The 23332-nt window shown below is 42.8% G+C and overlaps 1 protein-coding gene and 1 pseudogene across 1 annotated transcript in view; both read right to left on the bottom strand.

The window, feature by feature from the left end:
* KIAA2012 overlaps positions 1-23332 on the bottom strand; it is a 132890-nt gene that overhangs the window by 13597 nt on the left and 95961 nt on the right. Inside the window, exons 16-20 of the mRNA XM_054680079.2 lie at positions 8888-8978; positions 6632-6797; positions 5462-5576; positions 3233-3552; positions 215-417 (exon numbers count right to left, since the gene is read on the bottom strand). Of these exons, the coding sequence (XP_054536054.1) occupies positions 215-417; positions 3233-3552; positions 5462-5576; positions 6632-6797; positions 8888-8978 (895 nt within the window). The remainder of the gene's footprint in view (positions 1-214; positions 418-3232; positions 3553-5461; positions 5577-6631; positions 6798-8887; positions 8979-23332) is intronic.
* LOC107973653 (proteasome subunit alpha type-2-like) lies at positions 9806-22333 on the bottom strand (annotated as a pseudogene).

Genomic DNA, 23332 nt, shown 5'->3' with positions numbered 1-23332 from the left:
GCAGAGTGTACCAATGCACATGGTTGAGACGCTACAGTTTATCTCTGGTGAGTGTTGTTCCTAGGAAAACTGAGGATAGAGAAAAATGACACATGCTATTTTAACTTCAGGGCATGAGCCTCGGAACCAAACATTGCCCCTAGGGGAGGTCAACCACTGTCTTTTTCTTCTGCTTCCTAACATGGCTGTAGTCTCTTTGGCTTGCCCGACCTACCGGATCTCTTCTGTACGTCTCTGCTGCTCCAGCTCCAGCTCCTCCTCCATCTTTTTTGCTCTCTCCAGCTGCTCCTGCTGGAGCTGCCTTTGCTCTTCCTGCTCCCTTCTCTTCTTCTCCACCTCCAGCCACCTCATCTCGGCTCTTTCTGCTCGAAGCCTGTCCCAGGAAGCCTTCTCCTGCTCCCTCTTAGTGAGGAGGGCCTAAGAAACCAGAGTGTTCTCAGTGCAATAAACAGATGGGTCTGTCTCAGCAGTGAGCCCTTCTCCACCCCAGACAGTGTTGTCTCTAATCAAAGATGGAATCATAAAACAGACTCCACACTTTGCCCACAGCTGCATAGACTCAGCCACCACCAGCTTGGACTTTTGGGTCTGATTGACCTGGATTCAACTCTCTCTCTTACTTGCTTTGGGATTTAGGGATCACAACTTAAACTTCCCGATATTGTCTTCCTCATGGTACTGTTGCCAGGATTAGCTGAAATAATGAAAGTGCCAACATAATGTCCAGTACATGGTAGGTTCTAGAGTTCTCAACCCTGGCTGCACTTTAGAATCACCCAAGGAGCTTTCAAAAATTACTTGTGGCTGGGTGCAGCAGTTCATGCCTGTAATCCCAGCATTTTGGGAGGCTGAAGTGGGAGGATTGCTTGGGCCCAGGGGTTCAAGGTAACAAGTCACCTATGATCATGCCACTGCACTCCTGGGTGGCAAAGCAAGACTCTGCCTCAAAAATATAAAAACAAGGGGCCGGGCATGGCTCATGCCTGTAATCCCAGCACTTTTGGAGGCTGAGGTGGGTAGGTCACCTGAGGTCAGGAGTTCCAGGCCAGCATGGCCAACATGGAGACACCCTATCTCTACTAAAAATACAAAATTAGCCAGGTATGGTGGCACGTGGCTGTAATGCCAGCTACTTGGGAGGCTGAGGCAGGAGAATTGCTTGAACCCGGGAGGCGGAGGTTGCGGTGAGCCGAGATTGCACCATTGCACTCCAGCCTGGGCAAAAAGAGTGAAGCTCCCTCTAAAAAAAAAAAAAAAAAAAAAGAAGCTATTTTACCAGGGGCAATCTTAGGTATAGATGGGTCAGATTCACATTTAATCCCATAGAAACTCACCTTTCCAATGGAAGGTTGTTCTTTCAGTTTATAGGAAGGTTGTCACAGCTTTCTTTTTCTCCCTAGTGCCTCTTCCTCAGAAATATGCCTATGAAGGGAAGCTTGAGAGGCAAGCCTTCCAGGAACTCTGTGTATCCAACTCAGAGAAAAACCTCCTTGCTTTTTAGTCTTTGCAGAGGCAGCATAGTACTATGGATTGACAATAAATCTAAGAAAAGCTGATGATCCCGCAGGTTCAGAAAAGTTCTGCCCATAGGTTAAAATTTTCATCTGTTGTGCAGAGCCGAATTGTGTGATCCAGGAAGCTGGGAGGGACTGAGAACTATAAAGGAACATCTTCCTGGAATCCTTTTTGGAAGACCATGAGCCATAAAATAAGTAAATAGATAATAATTTAAAATGGTGACAAGAGTCCTGAAGTTGGAGTCAAAGGACCTAAGCTTAAGTCTTGGCTCTACCACTCAATGGTTGTGCAATTTCTGGCAACCTGCATTTAACTCTTTCTAGTTTCTATTTCTGTATCTGTAAAATGGGGCTAATCATACCTGGCTCACAAGTGTGGTAAAGGTTAATGTAACATATGTGAGTTTAACTGTAGTGGCTTAGCTGTGTGTGCATTTGTAGTGTTTAAAGCTACTTTTTAATTTTTTTGTATAAGATGTCAAAATGAAGTTCAGTACCTTAGTCTCAGGGGAAGAAATAGTAATTTATTCCAACAGCAGAGGAAAGATTGGCCGTTTTGGTCTTACTGACAGATGATGCATCTATATGGTATTCTTTTTTAGTTAGTTGCAGGGATTTTCTTTTTTCTTTTTTTTCTTTTTTCTTTTGGTTAGAGATAGATAGAGTCTTGTTCTGTTGCTCAGGCTGGAGTGTAGTGGCATAATCATAGCTCACTGCAGCCTCAAACTCCTGATCTCAAGCAATGCTCCTGCCTTGGCCTCCCAAAGTGCTGGGTTTACAGGCATGCGCCACTGCATCCGGCCGAATTGCAGCAATTTTCAAGGGTAATTTTTCCTTACACTCAGGTTTTCTCTTCAGACCTCCACATTAGAAGCAAGGTCCCTGGAACAAAGTGACTCTTACATCTTGTGGTTTTGTTTGTTTGTTTTTTTTTAGATGGAGTCTCTCTCTGTTGCCCAGGTTGGAGTGCAGTGGTGTGATCTCGGCTCACTGCAACCTCTGCCTCCCAGGTTCAAGCGATTCTCCTGCCTCAGCCTCCCAAGTAGCTGGGATTACAGGCGTGCACCACTGTGCCTGGCTAATTTTTGTATTTTTAGTAGAGACGGGCTTTCCCTATGTTGGCCAGGCTGGTCTTGAACTCCTGACCTCATGATCCACCCTCCTCAGCTTCCCAAAGTGCTGGGATTACAGGCGTGAACTACCATGCCCGGCCCAAAAGCATCTTGTAAAAGCAGGTATATGTGTACAGGCTGCCTCTCTCTATTCCAGCTGCATACCGCAGAAACGCAGATTAGGAAAGTAGGAATTTCCACAGCCTTTGGAAGGCAAGTAATATATGAGCCCTAGCCTGAGTCAAGGAAATATGCTCAGCTCTGACAGCCAGTACCCACCTTTCCCTGTAACCATGAGTCCTGCACCTCTCAGAGATGGGTGCTGTGATCATTTCCTATTCTTTAAAGGGTGGATACTTGCCCTGGCAATGTGGGGGCCTCACAGAATGCATCATCACTTCAGAGGGGCTTTGCTACCCCTGCATCTTTGATCAGGTCTGGCTTCTTACTAGGGTCAGAAGATACCAAAGTAGAACATAAGACCATTAGGTGGTCGAGCTGTTTTAGTAAGTGCAATATAATTAGAGGCAGCTTTCCCATCTTTGCAGTCACGCCAAGTGAGAACAGAACTTCCTCTGTCAAGCTGAGGACATCAGACCCTACCTTGGAAGGGTCCTCACATCTTCTCTCTTCTTTAGATTCCATGTTGCCAGTGACAGTTGCAATCTGAGAGGGTGATGATCTTCCATCTAGAGAAACTTGGCTTTCCTGGGCATCGTATTTGGGAGAAAGCCAAGGGTCCTCTACAAAGGAGTCTGAGGCAAAGGAACCTCTATTTGAGGTGTCTTCTGTTTCCTCATAGCTGACATCAGGCCCGCTCAGCTCTGCCACTATCTCCAGATTTCTTTCCTTCTGTGTCCTTTTCCTTTGGGGTCTTGTTTTTTTTTCTAATTTTTTTTTAGCCTTTGAGTCCTTTGACTTTCCTGGGGGAGAACAATTGGGGATGGAGATATAGCTGAGTTAACTTAATGTGATCACTAGACATCCTTTTTAGTAACTTTTTTGTTTTGAGACAGGGTCTTGCTCTGTCACCCAAGCTGGAGAGCAGTGGCACGATCATGGCTCACTGCAGCCTCGAACTCCTGGGCTTGTGATCCTCCCACCTCGGCTTCCTGAGTAGCTGGGACTGCAGGCACACCACCATGTCTGGCTAATTTTTGTATTTTTTGTAGAAACAGGGTTTTGCCATGTTGCCCAGGCTAGTCTCAAATCCCTGAGCTCAAGCAATCCACCCACCTCAGCCTCCCAAAGTGATGGGATTACAGGTGTGCGCCACCGTGCCTGGCCCCTTTTTAGTAACTTTTAAAAGTTAGCATGCAATGGAATCACCTGGGGTAGAGATTCCTAAGCCCAGGCCCCAGAATCTGGTTCAGTGGGAATCTGCATTGTAACAAACACCCCAAGTGTTTTGGGAAGAGTAGTTCACACACCACCGTTTGAGAAACTACCTTATCCTCTTTGGATCAACTGACATTCAGCAGTCTTGCTATTAAATAAGTTCTATTTCAGCCGGGCGTGGTGGCTCACACCTGTAATCCCAGCACTTTGGGAGGCTGAGGCGGGCAGATCACGAAGTTAGGAGTTTGAAACCAGTGTGGCCAATATGGTGAAACCCTGTCTCTACTAAAAATACAAAAATTAGCTGGGTGTGGTGGTGGGTGCCTATAATCCCAGGTACTTGGGAGGCTGAGGCAGAAGAATTGCTTGAACCCAGGAGGCGGAGGTTGCAGTGAGCCGAGATTGTGCCACTGCACTCCAGCCTGGGTGACAGAGCGAGACTCCATCTCAAAAAAAAAAAAAAAAGGTTCTATTTCACTCTGACTTATGGTGGGGGCAGGACCGTCCGGAGGGTAGGCTTGTACACACAGCTGGAAAGTCATACCTTGAGAGTCTGGCTTGAGGTTGCAGCTTTGTAACCTGGCAAAGTTCAGCCTTCCGTACTCTAAGGACCCTTCCTTCGCTTCACCTTTGGTAGGGGCACCACAAGTATTTCCTTTGCCTAATTCCACCAATGCTACCCAAGTCATGGGCTACAAAAATGTAAATTCAGCAAGAGATGAACAAGCAAATGTCAAAAATAGGTTTCACTCAGGAGTGTATCCATTGTTGTCCTTTCTAACAGCACTGGATTTGTTTGGAGGGTCTTCTGAATCATGTGGGCAGTAAAGGATGGGCGTAAGTTTTAGGCTAAAGAAAGTGTTCAGAAGCAAAGGAATCCGAGTTCCTGGTCAGGCTCAACATAGGGAACCAAGACAGAAACCATAGCTTGGAGGATCATTCAACACTTGTGGCATCCTTCCCCTTCCCAAATGCTCTCACTACCCAATACTCTGATTATGTGATATAGTTATTATTTTATGGAGGCAGTGGCAATAGAATCTGCTGGGAGTCAAATAGGAAAGGACAAGCCCTGGGTCTACCACTTTACTGTCTGATCTACTTGATATTATGTAAGTCACCCAACCTTGCTCAGCCTCAGTTGCTACATGAATATAATAATAACACTTCCTTCATGGAGATGTTGTGAGGATTTAATGAGATCACATATACAGAGTCCTAATAAATAAGAGTAGGTATTCAGTAAATAGGTGCTGTTATTATTATAATTTCCTTTCTTGGTGATCACAGGCCTCTAGGCTCCCCGTTTTCCTGTATCTCTGTCTATTAAGATACTGATATGACATAAGGCTGCAACACCATCTTGGCTGTAGTAGTCAAGAAGTCTCAAAACAGAGAGTTTGTCCGGTAGGATCCATGCTAATTATCCATACCACCTCCCGACCCCTAACAGAAGTCTTCTCCAGGTTGTTACTTGCAGGCACACTCTCTTACCAATGGCAGCCTCTGCTTGCCCGTAGACCTTTCCTTCTCTCTCCCTTTTGGGTCCTTTGGTTTTGTCTTTCTTGGGTTTTTCCTTTCTCTTGGCCTCGTTAATCAAATCCCTCTCCTAAAGGTGAAAAATCAAGGAAGGGGACCATAATATGTATAGGAAATGAAAAAATCCATCAAAGAAGATTATGTTGAACAAGGTGACACACTGGCTTAGAATGGAATTTGTGTGGGTTCCAGGTAAAGCAGAAGAGTGAATCTTAGAGAATGCAGAGCCGATGGGGGAGACTCAGAGGTTCAGCCTTTGATGTAAAACTGCTAGAAATAATTTCATAAGAGGAAAGAGGAAGAAAAAACACTTATGGTCTGCCTCCTTTCTTAGATTCTAAATCATGATTTACAGAGCTGGATCAAAGGGAAAGGGTTTTCACCTTTGATAGATTGGTGTTGCCATGATTAATGGTTAACTATTCTAAATCAAAGCCAGCTTTATTCACTGCAGAATGATTTGCTAACTTTCAGGAAACCTCAGGCAGATGACCACAACTATGTCAGTCTTCACCTTTCCCCATGGGCTAGAATAACACAGTGGTTCCTCCTAAGAGAGGATGGCAGAGTGGGGTCATGACTACCCACTCAGTACCTTTGTAGGAATTAGAAATGGGGCCAGGTGCAGTGGCTCACGCCTGTAATCCCAGCACTTTGGGAAGCTGAGGCAGGTGGATCACTTGAGGTCAGGAGTTCGAGACCAGCCTGGCCAACATGGTGAAACCCTGGCTGTACTGAAAAAATACAAAAATTAGCTGGGAGTGGTGTCACATGCCTGTAATCCCAGCTACTCAGGAGGCTGAGGCAGGAGAATCACTTGAACCTGGGAGGCGGATGTTGCAGTAAGCCGAGACCGCGCCACTGCACTCCAGCCTGGGCAACACAGTGAGACTGTGTCTCCAAAAAAAAAAAGGAATTAGAAATGATGTTCCATCCTTCAGGAGGATGCAGCCCAATGTGGCTGTGCAGGGCTTGGTAAGCAGACCACAGGCTGGACCTCAGTGCCCCCCTCATCCCCTTTATTGGGTGCCCTCATATAGTGAGCAATCTATACAACTGTACATGGTATCCTTGATGAGATCCAAGTAGGGCTTTTGGACCAAGCTTTTAGAGGTTTACACTCACATGACTGATGCTGGCTGATGTCTCCTGGCTAAACAGTCTTGGTTCAGCCTTCCCTTCTCTTTCTCTTGGAAGAAGAGATGTATACACAGCACTCAACCTCTCGGGTGACTCAGGCCCGTATCCCAGAAGTCCTCTGTGTAGGTGGTGTACATCATAATCTCTGCCCCTTTGAAAAGAGCAAACCAACAGGATCAAACTAAAGAAAAACTCTGGTGGAAAGAAAGAGGGCAAGTGAGCCAACATCGAGCACCTGTTCTCTGCAGGCACTGTGCCTGACATTTGACATACTTAGTCAACTCTTTTTCTTCTGCATATCCCATGGTAAGGAAGATAAGAAAGATTGGTCTTCACTTTTGGGATTTCCTCAGAATAAATCCTAAAATTTAGAGAGTGGGATAAATTGTTTGCTCTTTGGGGTTGCATATTTATGCTTTTAATTGAATGGCATAGAATTATTTAACTGAAATTTCTTCTATCAAAGGATTAGCTGGAAAAAGAAAGTGACCTTTAAGAAAGATTGTGTTAGGACCATGTAACTATCCATTCATTCCTTTATGCCCTCTGAATTCTTTTCATTTTTTTTTTTTTTGAGACGGAGTCTCGCTCTGTCGCCCAGGCTGGAGTGCAATGGTGCGATCTGGGCTCACTGCAACCTCCACCTCCCGGGTTCTAGCGATTCTCCTGCCTCAGCCTCCCGAATAGCTGGGATTACAGGCGCCCACCACCACGTCCGGCTAATTTTTGTATTTTAGTAGAGATGGGGTTTCACCATGTTAGTCAGGCTGGTCTCAAACTCCTGACCTTAGATGATCCACCAGCCTCAGCCTCCCAAAGTGCTGGGATTACAGGCATGAGCCACCACGCCTGGCAACATGCCCTCTGAATTCTATCCTTGATCAAATTCAGCCACTAAAAGGTCATGTGCTGTGTTGGTTTTATCCATTGTAGAATTGCTGTCACTCACTGTTTGCCCTGAGGATAACTGACTTATGCCCCCTGGGTAGAAAGGGCACTGAAAAGCAGCCACGTGGATTGCAGCAATATCAGTTACTGTGTGCCTGCTCTGTGCCGGGTCTGGTTCTGGGCATTTTATTTTATTTTTTTTAGCTAAATGAGTATTCTCTTTACTGTGCTCTGCTAGCACGGGGCCTTACTGTAGAAACTTGAGAAATATTTGTTGAATGAGGTGAATGGAATTTCCTGTAAATATATGAGACTGTAAATCATTCAATGTCACTCTATAAAAGCCTATAGGAGAAGTCTCCTTTAGAATTTAGTGCTTGGAAAACCTTTAATTTCCCTGAGGAATAGGTACGCTGCAAATGAGAACCACAAACCTGATTGTTTTGCTCTTTTTTTTTTCAGAAATCTGTAGGTCAGGAATCCCTCTGTCAAGCCTGAAATTAAGTCACAAAGGCTATGATGACTTTTGTGAAAAGTTTGTGTTTTTTTCTCCTGATTAAAAAAAATTTTTGTGTTTTTTGGTGGGGGTGGTTGTCATAAGCATTTAAAATACATTGTGAGAAAAGATCAGGTATAAAATTCTAAAAATGGTGTTCCTCTGGTGGCTGTCTCATTCATCCAAGTGCCTTTCCCCCTTTAGTCCTGGGGAACACAAAACCTTTTTGACCCAGGAGGGAATCCTTACATCCCTGGGCAGGTGACAGCAGGTTCTCAAGTCATCGAGGTTTTTGGGAAGTCACAATAGGCTGTGGTTCCAGATGGAGGCAGAGAGGCCACACCAGCTGCCACTACCAAAGTAGCTTAAGTCAAAACACTACGCCTGACTGGCTGGGCTCACAGTAAGCGCGTAAGTACAGTACACGGGAAGCACTCAATACGGGCTAGCAATTATTATTAATATTGGTGTTAAGATTATCAGCATTATTTATTTTACTCAGAGCTGACTGAATGCTGAGGGGAGAAACCCAGGTTGAAGTGATAGATTTCAGCTTTCTAGGCATCTCTGTAGATCTCAGATTGGGCAAATGGAAACAGCTGTTCCCATAGGGTTAGAGTTAACTTCACTCTTTATCCAACCAGCCAAATAAATATGATTTAGGTAGGAAACACATCACAATATAATCATCCCCAATAATCTTTGTTTCTTAGACAACCGTTTAATTTTGGCTGTTAGAGCATACTGTCAGCTGAGAACTCCCATGCCTGTCTGAAAAAAAACCAAACTAAACCAATTAAAAATACAAACAAAATAAAAGCAGAGAAGCCTATGTTATTACAACTTTGAACACTTACACCTTTTGCACAATATCTGCTTCTGGGGTCTGGATGTGCTCAGTCCGGGAAGCCCTGAGAGAGTCAAGGGTCATACTCCTTGGCTCTGGGTCTGTGAAAACAGAGTATCAATCAATAAAGGACAACAGGCAGTTATCCTAGGAGGAGATCAGACATGGAAAAACATCTACCTGGTGAGTAGCCAAAGGCATGCAAATTAGAACAATGACGTATGCTATACCCAGAAAATTAGCAAATACTTCAGAAACCAGGGCTGACACATGGCAAGTAACATTAAAATTAGTATTAAAATATCCTTTGGGAAAGTGATATGACAGTATGTATCAGTGATCAGAAAAATGTTCTAGCCTTTGATCAGGAATCTCACTCCTGGTATTTATCATAAGGAAAGAATTCAAAAGAAGAAACAAGCTTTTTGTACCAACTTACTTCTTATTACATTACTTTTTTTTTTTTTTTTTTTTTGAGACGGAGTCTTGCTCTGTTGCCCAGGCTGGAGTGCAGTGGCGTGATCTCCGGTCAGTGCACCCTCTGTCTCCTGGGTTCAAGTGATTCTCCTACCTCAGCCTCCTGAGCAGCTGGAACTGCAGGTGTGTGCCACCACACCCGACTAATTTTTGTATTTTTAGTAGAGATGGGGTTTCACCATATTGGCCAGGCTGGTCTTGAACTCCTGACCTCGTGATCCACCCACCTTGGCCTCCCAAAGTGCTGGGATTACAGGTGTGAGCCACTGCCCTCAGCCAACATTACTATTAATCATGAAAAATTAGAAACAGCTCAACAAGGGAGACTGGGGGAGTAATTTATGATACATTAACTTGACATTTAAAATTATGGTTAAAAAGATAAATAAGCAATATGGAAAAACTGATATGACAAGTAAAAATATAAACTACAGAATAGTGTGTTAGAACTCTATAAAATCTGGACGGATATGAACTGGAAAACAGAAAAAGGAAATAATAGATAACATTGGCAGGTTTAGGTGTGTTTATATTTTTTCTTAAAGGTTATAACATTGAAAAGCAAGTTGATTTTAAAAAACAAATGTTAGGCTCACGCCTGTAATCTCAGCACTTTGGGAAGCCAAGGCAGGCAGATCACCTGGGGTCGGGAGTTGGAGACCAGCCTGGCTAACATGGTGAAACCTCATTTCTACTAAAATACAAAATTAGCTGGGTGTGGTGGTGGTGCATGCCTGTGATCCCTGCTACTCGGGAGGCTGAGGCAGGAGAATAGCTTGAACCTGGGAGGTGGAGGTTGCAGTAAGCTTAGATAGCACCACTGCACTCCAATGAGCACCACTGCACACCAGTGGAGCACCACTGCACTCCAGTGAGACTCTGTCTCAAAAAAAAAAAAATAAATAAAAAATAAAATAAAATTTAAAAACCCCCCAAAAAACCCCACAAAAAACAAATGTTAACTTTTTTTTTTTTTTTGAGACAGAGCCTTGCTCTGTCGCCCCGGCTGGAGTGCAGTGGCACAATCCCGGCTCACTGCAACCTCAGCTTCTTGGGCTCAACCAATCCTCCCCACCTGTCTTGCAAGTGGCCAGTACCACAGGTGTGCACCACTATACTCGGCTAATTTTTTCTATTTTTCGTATAGACGGAGTCTCACTATGTTGCCTAGGCTGGTCTTGAACTTCTGGGCTCAAGCGATCTGCCCGCCTCAGCTTCCAAAAGTGCTGGGATCACAGGCATGAAGCACCATGCGGGGCCAAAAAAACAAATGTTATCTTATGAGGATATGAGGAAGGGTTACACAGGCCACACAGTTAGTGCTCTTTGCTGGGTGCTCTGCAGACCGTGTTGGGCTACTCTTTTAGAATGAAGAGTCTCCAGACCAAGACTTCATATTGGACTAGTCTACATCTTGTTTTAGTTACTTTAAATAATTTTTTGATTATGGAAGATACATTTTATGGCAGAAAAATTGGAAAACACAAAAAAAAAATCATAAAGAAGAAACAAAACCCCCACAGTCAACTCATAACTATTAGAATGACTAAAATTAAAGACTGACTGTACTGAGATTTGACAAGGATGTGGAGGAACTGGAACTCTCATCTACTGCTGTTTGGAATGTAAAATGGTACAACCACTAAGGAAAATAATTTGGCAGTTTTTAAAAAAGTTAAATATATACCTGCCGTACCATCCAACTATCCTACCCCTAGGTATTTTACCCAAGATAAATGAAAGAAATGAAAGCATAAATCCATACAAAGACTTGTACACAGATGTTCACAGCAGTTTTATTTGTAATGGTCAAAACTGAAACAGCTCAAATGTCCATCAACAGATAAACAGATAAACTGGTGTATATATACAATACAATACAACTCAGCAGTAAAAGGGAATGAACTATTGATATACCTGGCAATATGGATGAATCTCAAAATAATTATGTTGAGTGAAAGAAATCATACGAAAAAGTACATATGGCTGGCTGGGTGTGGGGGCTCATGCCTGTAATCTCAGCACTTTTGGGGGGCTGAGGCAAGCAGATCATCTGAGGTTGGGAGTTCGAGACCAGCCTGACCAACATGGAGAAACCCCATCTCTAGTAAAAATACAAAATTAGCTGGGCGTGGTGGTGCAAGCCTGTAATCCCAGCTACTCGGGAGGCTGAGGCAGAATGGCTTGAACCCGGGAGGCAGAGGTTGCAGTGAACTGAGATCGCGCCATTGCATTTCAGCCTGGGCAACAAGGGTGAAACTCCATCTCAAAAAAAAAAAAAAAAAAAAAAAGAATAAAGAAAAAAAGTACATGTGGCATGATTCCATTTATATAAAATTCTAGAAAATGCAAACTAATCTATAGTGACAGAAAACGCATCAGTTGTTGTCTGGGGATGAAGGAGGCTGGAATAGGGGAGGTATGAGGAAACTTTTGGGAGTGATGAATATTGTATTTCGATTGTGGTGATGGTTTCATGGGAATTGTACAATTTGAAAAGGTCTAATTTATTGTATGTCAATTATCCCTTGATAAAGCTGCTTTAAAAAAGTAGCAAGAGATATGTTAATACAAGGAAAGTGCCTAAACCAGTGCCAGCACACGGTAAAAACAAACAAGAACCAAAAAAATCTCACCATGCTCTCTCACTCTACCCATATACAACTACTGCAAATATTTTGGTGTATTTGCTTTCATGTATATATAATGAATATCATATTTCCATATAATTGATTAGTGTATATTCAATTTTAATCTACTTTTATATTACAACTTTCCCATATAATTAAATATTCTTAATTTTTTTTTTTATTCTTAGAGACAGGGTCTCGCTCTGTTGCTCAGGGTGGAGTGCAGTGGCATGATCACAGCTCACTGTAACTTTGAACTCCCGGGCTCAAGGGACCTCCCACCTCAGCCTCCTGAATAGCTGAGGCTACAGGTGTACACCACCACATCCAGCTAATGTTTTAAAATTTTTCTTTTTGTAGAGACAGGGTCTTGTCATGTTGCTCAGGCAGGTCTCAAACTCTTGGCCTCAAGTAATTCTCCTGCCTCAACTTCCCAAAGTGTTGACATGACAGGCATAAGCTGCCACGCCTGGCCTAAATGTTCTTAAAAATGATTTTAGGCTAGATGTGGTAGCTTATGTGTATAATCCCAGGACTTTGGGAGGCTGAGGCAGGCAGATCGCTTGAGCACAGGAGTTTGAGACCAACCTGGGCAGCATGGTGAGATCCTGTCTCTACAAAAAATAGAAAAATCAGCTGGGCATGGTGGCATAAGCCTGTCATCCCAGCTACTCAGGGGGCTGAGGTGGGAGGATCGCTTGAGCTTGGGAGATCGAAGCTGCCGTGAACTGTGATGGCACGACTGCACTCCAGCCTGAAAGACAGAGTGGGACCCTGTCTCAAAAAAAATTTTTAATAGCAGCACAGTATGTTATCGTATGAATGTACCATAAGTGACTTAACCAAACATGTAATTTTAAAAATTCATATTGCTTCTATTTTTTATAACCATAAAGAACTTTGCATAGAATATCCTTGAAAGGAATTTTTATTTTGTTTTGTTTCTGAGACAGTCTTGCTCTGTCGCCCAGGCTGGAGTGCAGTGGTGCGATCTCGGCTCACTACAACCTCCACCTCCTGGGTTCAACCGATTCTCATCCCTCAGCCTCCTGAGCAGCAGGGGTTACACGCATGCACCACCATGCCCAGCTAATTTTTTGTATTTTTAGTAGAGACTGGGTTTTGCTATGTTGGCCAGGCTGGTCTTAAACCCTGGCCTCGAGTGATCCACCCGCCTTGGCCTCCCAAAGTATTGGGATTACAGGTGTGAACCACAGCATCTGGTCAGGAATGTTTTGATTATTAAAAAATTTACTCTTTGTTCATATTTCTGATTAAAGGATGTACAGTCTATTTTTTGTGGGTTTAGCAGTTTATCAGGATTTATAAGTGTCATTTTAAAAACAGTCGATTTAAGCCATGTAGAAATACATATGAAAAAGTCTGCAAAACAAAACATACTTTAAACATGTTTAAGTAGATAGATTATCTGAAATTCTGGATTTTTCAGTCACTTCATTGTTATGCAGCCAAGCAATTCTTTTTTTTTGGAGGAGTTTCACTCTTTTTGCCTAGGCTGGACTGCAATGTCGCGATCTCGGCTCTCCGCAACCTCCGCCTCCCGGGTTCAAGTGATTCTCCTGCCTCAGCCTCCCGAATAGCTGGGATTATAGGCATGCACCACCATGCCCGGCTAATTTTGTATTTTTAATAGAGATGGGGTTTCTCCATGTTGGTCAGGCTGGTCTTGAACTCCCGACCTCAGGTGATCTTCCCACCTTAGCCTCCCAAAATGCTGAGATTACAGGCATGAGCCACCGCGCCCACCCGGCTGGCAGCCAAGTAATCTTAACTTCAGTTGGAGTAAGCCCCCTAAATCCAGCTTCGTTGAAGATTCCAACTTCTATGTTATCCTCTCATTTGGCCTTCAAAGCTTTCCTTTAGGGTTAACATGGCTGTATGAATGGCATCTTCAAGTTCCAGATCTTCATTTTATCTTTTCTCAAGGGAAGTTTTCCCATTCACATAGTTCTTTCCCACTGCTGTGGCTTTCCAGGCCAAGTAAGCTCCAGATGGATCTGACTGAAATAAATATGGTTGTCCCTCATTCCAACCACAAACAAGTAAAGAAACTCCAAATGGACAAACACCACCTGACTGGGTATATTCTTGCATCACAGAAGCTACTCTCCGTACTAGCTGAGCTGTGGGAATGGGCACTTGGTACACAAGATAGTATTGTTGAGCTAGTTTCGAGCTGTGTGCACGAGCACTCTGTTATCTGGGCCCACGCCACTGTACACCAAACCTATGTGCTTGGTAATTGGTTCCACTTTGTCTACACTTCGCTCATCATACAGAATGAATTTCTGTTTTTTCTCGGTTGCTAATACCACACCATTTGCCGCTTTAATTCCCACTGACAGGGCTCCTCCAGCTATAGCAGCCAAAGCATATTCAATCCGGACAAGTTTATCAGACGGGCTGAATGTAGTCAGCGAAAAGCCGTACCGCGCTCCGCCATCTTTACCCGAAGAGCCAAAGCACAAGTATGTACAGTTTTTAAGTCACAATGCCTACTGCCAAATTGTTCCCCAGAAAATTTGTACCAATTTGAATCAGATAGACACAGATGCTGATCTAAGGGAGCTTACATTCCAGTGGGGAAGATGAACATTAAAACAAAACCAACCTCAAAACACAAAACTGTTTTTGAAAGGAAGACTCTAATATTCAATTCGTGCCTTTCTCTCTGAGAAGTAGATTCTTGCATGAATTAATTTATTTCTTCTCAGTTTTATTTGAAGATGTTATACTTTTAAAGAAAGATTTGAAAAGAAAAAGTTCACCTATTATTCCATTGGCATCATTCCCTTAATACTACAGTTAATCTGTTTTTCAATGTTATTTTGTGGTTTCCCCGCCCAAGAGCTTCTTTGCAACTTTGGTTTTCTTCTACTTCTACTCAGGTTCAGGGAGGTGTCCACTGTCTCTCAAATCAACCACCAGACTTTAGAGGGGCACAAGATTGTTAACGCGCAAAGGTGGTTGAGGAATTGGAAAGGTTGACTGGGGCTGCACCTTGGAATTTATTTTGTCTTGGATAATATGTAACATTAACAGAGAGCAGAAGCTGATTAAAGTATCTTGGTGCCAAAGGGTAGTTCTGTGAGGATTTCTTTCCTTAACATGACTGGCGCGAAAAAACTCTCACTGAAGACTTTCGCTGCTCTTCACAACTATTTTGAACTCTGGGACAGGGCATGATAGAACCAGCAGAGGGCGTATTCGTATTGACCAAAAGCTGAGGTTGTACATTGGTGAAACTTCCATTGTGATTAGAATTGAAACCTTCCCAGTTTTGGGATGTGGGCCATAGAAGGGTGATTTTTTTTTCTCTTAGTAAAATAACCTGATATTTAGGAAGTATTGGAACAAACGAAGTCAGTGCTTTGAATAACTTACAACTTTTAAGTACTTTTTAAAAGTCTATAAAATATCTTAAGCATTCACAGTATAAGAAAAATACTGTATACTCATTGCCACTTAGTTTTGTAAAATTTTAACATTTTGCCATATTTGAGTCATGTGTTGTTTTCTTTCTTTCTTTCTTTCTTTTTCTGAGACAGAGTCTCACTCTGTTGCCCAGGATGGAGTGCAATGGCACCATCTCAGCTCACTGCAACCTCCACCTCCTAGGTTCAAGCAATTCTCCTGCCTCAGCCTCCCAAGTAGCTGGGATTACAGGTGTACGCCACCATGCTCAGCTTATTTTTATATTTTTACTACAGACAGGGTTTCACCATGTTGGCCAGGCTGGTCTCAAATTCCTGAACTCAAGTGATCTGCCTGCCTTGGCCTCCCAAAGTGCTGGGATTACAGGCATGAGCCACTGTGCCCAGCCTGAGTCATGCATTTTCTAAAGAAATCAAACATTTAAGACACAGTCCAAGACTTCATTTATCACATGCTACTATGGTGTGAATGTTATCGTCTCCTTCAAAATTCATGTGTTGGAAACTCAATCAATATTCAATGCAGCAATGTTGGGAGGTGGGGCTTAATAAAAAGTGTTTAGGTCATGGAGGGCTCCATCCTCATGAATGGATTAATGCTGCTATAAAAAGGGTTTGTGGGCTGGGCACAGCGATGCACACCTGTAGTCTCAGCTACTCGGGACGCTGAGGCTGTGGATAGTGTGAGTCCAGGAATTCAGGTTGAGCCTGGGCAACATAGAGAGACCCCATCTCTAAAAAAAGAAAAAGGGCTTGTGGGAATGAGTTCCCTCTCTCTTGCCTTTTTGCCTCCCACCACGTGAGGACACAGTAAGAAACCTGCATCTTGAACTTGGGCTTCTCAGCCTCCAGAACTGTGGGAGACTATTCTGTTCTTCATAAATTACCCAATCTCAGGCATTCTGTTATAGCAACACAAAATGGATTAAGACACATATAATCCCATTTCCCTCTCCCTCCCAGAGGTAATCAGTCTCTTCAATTTGATATTTATCAATCCTCACATATATTTTTATATCTGTATTACATATACATGCACATGTAAACAATATATAGTATTATTTACAAATTAAAACTTTACATAAATGATATTATTTATGTAACTTGTTCGACTTGCCTTATTTTGCTTAATAAGGCAAAAAAACCTTAATAAGTCTTTTGGGATTAACCCATATTAATACATGTAATTTTATTTTCAGCTATCATATAGTATTCCGTTGTATAAATATGTGACCATTTAAAAATCCGTTTTACTATTGGTGGCCATTTTGATTATTTCCTATTGTTTATGATTATTAATAATGTTTCAATGAACCTTTTTAGGTGAGTCACTGTTCATACATGCTTTCTCTAAAGGATACCTGGGAATGAACTTGTTGGGATGCAGGATATATGCATCTTCAATTTATTTAATATTTTCAAATTGCTCTAAATTACTAAAACTTTATATCCTCATTAATAGTGTTTATAGACTTTTAAACTTTTGCTGGTCTGATATATATGAAATGATATCTTTTTGTTTTAACTGGGATTTTCCTGATTAGTAGGGAGAACTTTTTTTTCTCTATGGCCATTTATTTGTGTTTCTTCTTCTGTTAGTTGCCTGTTCACATCATTTGCTCATTTTTCCTTTGGGTTGATTGTCTTTTTCTTTCCCTATTTGTAGAGGGAAGAAATGCTGCTGCATTTTGGTTACTAATGCTTTGTTGGTTACATGCATTGCAGGTATCTCCTTCTAATCTGCAATTTGGCTTTTAACTTTATGTTGTCTTGTTGAAAACTTCAAACTTTAATATAGTCAGATTCATTGGCGGGGCACAGTGGCTCACACCTGTAATCCCAGCACTTTGGGAGGCCAAGGCAGGCTGATCACTTGAGTTCAGGAATTTGAGACCAGCCTGGCCAAGAAACCCTGTCTCTACTAAAAATACAAAAATTAGCCGGGCCTGGTGGCACACACCTGTGATCCCAGCTACTTGGAAGGCTGAGGCAGCAGAATCACTTGAACCCAGGGGACAGAGGTTGCAGTGAGCCAAGATCATGCCATTGCACTTTCTGGGCGATAGAGCGAGACTCCGTCTCAAAAAAAAAAAAAAAGATTTATCAATAATTTTCTTTATGGTTTGTGTTATGAATAATAGGTAAAAAGTTTTTTCCTTTCCCAAATTCATAAAAATATTCTGCTATATTTTCCTCTAAAAGTTAAATTTTGCTTTTTGACATTAAGCTCCTGAATACACCTGATATTTTGTGAGGTGAGAATTTTAAAATTGCATAACCAGTTGTCTCAAAATTATATAGTGAATAATAGATCATCCTTTCTCCACTATTTCCCTTTATAATGCCATTGCCATATATCAAGTTTCCATATGTGGGCACATTTATTTCTGGATTCTCTATTCTCTTCTGTCTGTCTCTAAGCCAATAGCACACAGTTTTATTTTTTACAGCTTTAAAATAAGTTTTTATATTTGTCAGGGCAAACTTCCACTTTATTTTTTTTCAAAATTATACTGGCTAATGTCTTAGTCTGTTCAGGCTGCTATAACAAAATACCATAAACTGGGTAGCTTAGAAACAACAGAAATTTATTTCTTGTGGGTCTAGAGGCTGGAAAGTTCAAGATCAAGGTGCTGGAACATTCAGTGTCTGGGGACATTCAGTGTCTGGGGAAGTCTCACTTTCTGGTTCATGGAGGGCACCTTCTTTTGTATCCTCACATGATAAAAGGGGCAAGATAGCTCTCTGGGGCCTCTTTTGTAAAGGCACTAATCTCATTTATGAGGGCTCTGCCCTCATGACTTAATCACCTCCCAGAGGCCCAACCTCCAAATACCTTTACATTGGTGATGAGGTTTCAGCATGTGAATTTTTGGGGGACACAAACATTCAGACCATGACAACTATTTCTGGCTTTTCTATATGAATTTTAATATCAGCTAATCATGTTCTGCCAAAAACCCTGTTGGGGATTTTTAAAATTGAAATTGCACTGAATTTATAGACTGCCAAAAGGAAAAACCAAACCAAACCGGAATCTGATCAAGTTTCTAGACCCAAGTGTTAACTTACAGGACATGTGGAAGACAGAGAAACATGTTAAACTACACTATGAAGACGCAATCAGCAAAGTCTAGATTGAAACTCAACAAGACAAGTGACCCAATTTCCTACAAATACACTAAAAGGGGGAAAAAAAAGAAATGGAAGGGAACTTATAAATTCAATGAGATTTAAAGGCCATATCAACCAATTGTAAACAGTTGGTTTGCAAATTCCAAAACAATTATAATAATTATAGGACAATTTGAACTTTGAAAACTGATTGAATATTCAATTATATTAAAGAATTATTTAAAATTTGGGTATAATAATGGTATCATGATTATGTTAAAAGTCATTTCTCGGTGCAGCGCACCAGCATGGCACATGTATACATATGTAACTAACCTGCACATTGTGCACATGTACCCTAAAACTTAAAGTATAATAATAATAAAAAAAAGTCATTTCTCATCTTTGAGAGATATGTTCTCAAGTATATATGAATAAAATGATATGAGCCTAAAATTTGTTTCAAAATAACATGGGAGAGAGAAAGGAGTTGGAGATACAGGTGAACAACACTGGCCAAGAGATGGGTATATGGGATTCACTGTGCTGCTCTGTTCACTTCTGTGTATGTTTGCAGTTTTCCATAATAACAATTCCTTTTAAATTCTATTTTTAAATTGTGCTTTATGTTTTCAAACACTATTTTTTACACAATTGATTTCTGTGTATTGATCTGTATTTAGTAATCTTGCTGAATTCTTTTGTCTTTTAATGTCTTGTCTGTAGAGTCCCTTGAATTTTCCATATAAGTAATAATATAGTCTGGAAATAATACCAGTGTCATTTTCCTCCTTCCTATCCTTTCATCTTTCCTTTCTTTGGTTTCTTTACCGTTCTGGCTAGCATGGCTAGTACAATGTTGAATAGAATCACTGATAGAGGACATCCTTGTCCTAGTCCTGTCTCTAAAGAGAATGCTTCTTGGCCAGGCGCAGTGCCGCATGCCTGTAATCCCAGCACTTTGGGAAGCCCAGGAGGGTGGATCACCTGGGGTCAGGAGTTCGAGACCAGCCTGACTAACATGGTGAAGCTCCATCTCTACTAAATACAAAAAATTAGCCAGGCGCGGTGGTGAGCAACTGTAATCCCAGCTACTTGGGAGGCTGAGGCAGAAGAATTGCTTGAACCTGGGAGGCGGAGGTTGCAGTGAGCCGAGATCGTGCCGTTGCACTCCAGTCTGGGCGACAAGAGCAAAACTGTGTCTCAAAAAAGAAAAAAAAAAGAATGCTTCTCAAGTTCTACCATTCAAGTATTCAAGTGTGATGTTTACTATAGGTTTTTCATGGATACTCTTTGTCAAAATCAAGAAGCCCTCTTTTATTCTTAGTCTGATAAGTTTTAATTGGGAATGGGTGAATTTTATTTTTTTCCTTTTGCATCTATTGAGATGACCCTAAGGCTTTTCCCCACTAACCTCTTAGTGTGGATTATAAATATATTTTCATATGTTAGACCCTCTTTGAATTCTTGTGATAAACCAAATTCAGTTGTGTGTATTGTTAATACTTTTAAAAATATAAGCTTAAGAATTTGATTGGTTAATAGTTTAGGAGTTTTGTATGTTTGATCATAAGTGAGATTGGTCTATAATTTTCCTTTTTTAATTTTATTTTTTGAGACGGAGTTTCGTTCTTGTTGCCCGGGCTGGAGTGCAATGGTGCTATCTTGGCTCACTGCAACCTCTGCCTCCCGGGTTCAAGCGATTCTCCTGCCTCAGCCTCCTGAGTAGCTGGGATTACAGGCACGTGCCACCACGCCCAGCTAATTTTGTATTTTTAGTAGAGACGGGGTTTCTCCATGTTGGTCAGGCTGGTCTCGAAGTCCCGGCCTCAGGTGATCCACTCGCCTTGGCCTCCCAAAGTGCTGGGATTACTGGCGTGAGTGACCAGGCCCGGCCTATAATTTTCCTTTCTTATGTTGTCCTTATCTCTAGTTTTAGCTGCTTTTGGGTTTTGACAAATTTAGGTCTCTTGTTAGAAATGAGCTTTTCTTCCTGGAAGGTGAAGAGAATTTTCAGAATCAAGGGACGACTGTTGTTCTCTGGGACTCTGGGGGACTTCCCGGGGGACTTCCCCAGTCTGGGCTGTGTAGGAGTAAACCAGAAACATTCTTAAGCGTGCACCACTTCCTACTTCCTCCTCTTCCAATATGAAGGAGAACTTTGAAATACTTCCCAGAGGAAAAATAGAGCAGTACCAGAGTTAGGTCATGTAGGTGCTAAGGACTAGCAGAATATTTTGCACCTAGTACTGCAGGCTGCAGATAGCAGGGCCTGGCAGTGTGCTGTGCCATGACTGTGCAGGCATCATACTGGGCAATGTGGGGAGCAAGGAGCCCCAGACCTTTGCATGGTGCCATCTTCCAGGCTGTAGATTCTGGTGAGTGGCACCACCAGGACTCCTGGGCACACACTTCTGGCCTCCCTGTTTTCTCCACAGTGTTAGGAGGAACTTTTCCAGCACTGGCTACTCCTCACTTCTTTGCACAGGTCAGGCAATCATTACACTTGCTCCTTCTGGAGCTGTTTATTCCTGAAGCTGGAAACTGCCCAAGGAAAAGTCTTCAAAACGGAACTGACCTGAACGGAACAGAACTGAACTAGATAACCACTAACACTGGGCAGACTCCAGTTACCCTGGTTTTAATAATTAGTTGTCATGCACGATTCTCTTGACTTGTAGGCCTCAGATTTCTTCATCTATAATATAAAAGAACTTTTAGATCACCTCCAAGATTCATGCTGGCTTAAAAAACATACTGCCATAATTTCGTGATGTTTCCCTGACTTTTTACTATTTCCTCTCAGAAACACAGGGATGGCATCACAACTCAAAGATTCAAGGACCATGGAGTCATAGAAACCTGGGTTCATCTCTCAGCTTCTCCACTTACTGGCTGTGTGCCCCTTGGGCAAGTTACCTAACCTCTTTGAGCCTCATTTTCCTCATCTGTGGAATAGAAACAATGCACTTTGCCTCATAAGGTTATAGTGAGGATAAAATAAGCTCAAAGTACATAAAGCACCTAGCATTACGTCTTGCTTCATAGTAAATGCCAAAAATGGCCAGGCGCGGTGGCTCACGCCTGTAATCCCAACAGTTTGGGAGGCCGACGCGGGTGTAAGCCCGCAAACAGCCTGGCGAAAACCCGTCTCTACTAAAAATACAAAAATTAGCAGGGCGTGGTGGCAGGCGCCTGCAATCCCAGCTACTCGAGAGGTTGAGGCGGCTGACTTGCTTGAACCTGGGAGGCGGAGGTTGCAGTGAGCCATCGCGCCACTGCACTCAAGCCTGGGCAACAGAGTAAGACTCTGTCTCCAAAAAAAAAAAAAAAAAAAAAAAGTAAATGCCAAAAATTACTTCCCTTTTCTCCACCCCTAAGTGGAAAATTGGCCAAAATAAAACAGTATCAATTAAAAAGTCCAATTGTTTGGGTGGCACTCCAGGGGTTTGCCTGCCTCCCTGCCTTCTCCCCAGGGACTATGCGTGCCTGCTTTTCAGATGTTTAGACCTTCTAGCTCTGCCAGTCTCCATCTCGGGATGGAGTCCATAGGAGGCCCCAGCGTTAGAGACATCACAAGCCACCACAGAGAGGAAAAGAAAAGACTAAAGGAGGCGACACACTCGAGAAGTGACCCTTCGGGGAGAGCCCGCCTGGGGTCTTGAGCTCACCAGCGAGGAGCTCCTTTTGTAAGGCCGGGACGACCTCGCGCAGCAGAGAGGCGCTAGGCAGAAGCCTCTCCGACGCCGCGGGGACCCGGAGCGGCGCTATTGAAGCCATAAACGCGGCAGGCCCCGAGAGGAGCTGCTCCCAGCGCGCCTGCTGCGGGGCCCCTGCCGCCGCGGAGGCGCAGATGCCGCAATGCTGGACCACTTTGGCCTCCCTCCCCGATTGGCCACACCTTTTTTTCCCTTTAAAAAAACTGCTTGAAGAATCTTTTCATTCATATTTCTCTAGTTGGGGTGTGTGTGTGTGTGTGTGTATGTGTGTCTGTGTATATGTGTCTGTGTGTGTGTCTATGTATGAATGTGTGTGTGTATATGTCTGTGTGTGTGTGTGTGTGTGTGTGTGTAGTATTTCTTTAAATCTCTATTTCCCCGGACCTTGCTGTTTTCTCCGGTGGGGGGCGAACCCTCTTTTTGATAGCTGTTAACATCCAGCATTAATCTATGCAGACAGCCTGGGGAGGTCAGCCTCACTGTTGCCCAGCTCTGCGACCAAGGATGTGGTACTTAACCACTCTGTGCCTCAATTGTCTCATCTGACAAATAGGGATATCAAGGCCTGCTTCTTTACAGGATTAGTATAAAAGTTAAATGAGGCACTTTACAGAAAATGCATAGCCTGGTGCCTGGCACACAGGGAGTGTGAACTGCTGCCTTCTCTTGATGTCTTCATCACAAATGGGTGAACGCAGTCTAGGTTCGTAAATGCCTTCCTTCATGTCAGCCATTACCTCCTACAGGAAGCCCTACCTGATTTCTCTCTATCTGGATCAGATTTCTGCCCCGGTCTGGATCAGTTGTCCTTCCTGTATTCTCTTAGAGCACTGATCACACTCCACTCACTGGAGCTGTCTGCACACATATCTGTTTCCTCCACCAAAGCGGGAGCTGCAGTAAGGAGTGTATTTTATCCAACCATGAAGGCTATGAAACTTAGTAGGGATCAGCAAGTGTATGCTGAGTGAATAATGGAAGCTTCCATTCATGCAGTCGGTGGTTAAAGACTTAAGACGGCCTGAACCTGGAGGCTGAACCATGGAGCTATCTCAGTGGT

Source organism: Pan troglodytes, chromosome 13 (assembly GCF_028858775.2).
Source record: "Pan troglodytes isolate AG18354 chromosome 13, NHGRI_mPanTro3-v2.0_pri, whole genome shotgun sequence".
Taxonomy (NCBI): Eukaryota; Metazoa; Chordata; class Mammalia; order Primates; family Hominidae; genus Pan; species Pan troglodytes.
This window is presented reverse-complemented; position numbering and strand designations above follow the sequence as displayed.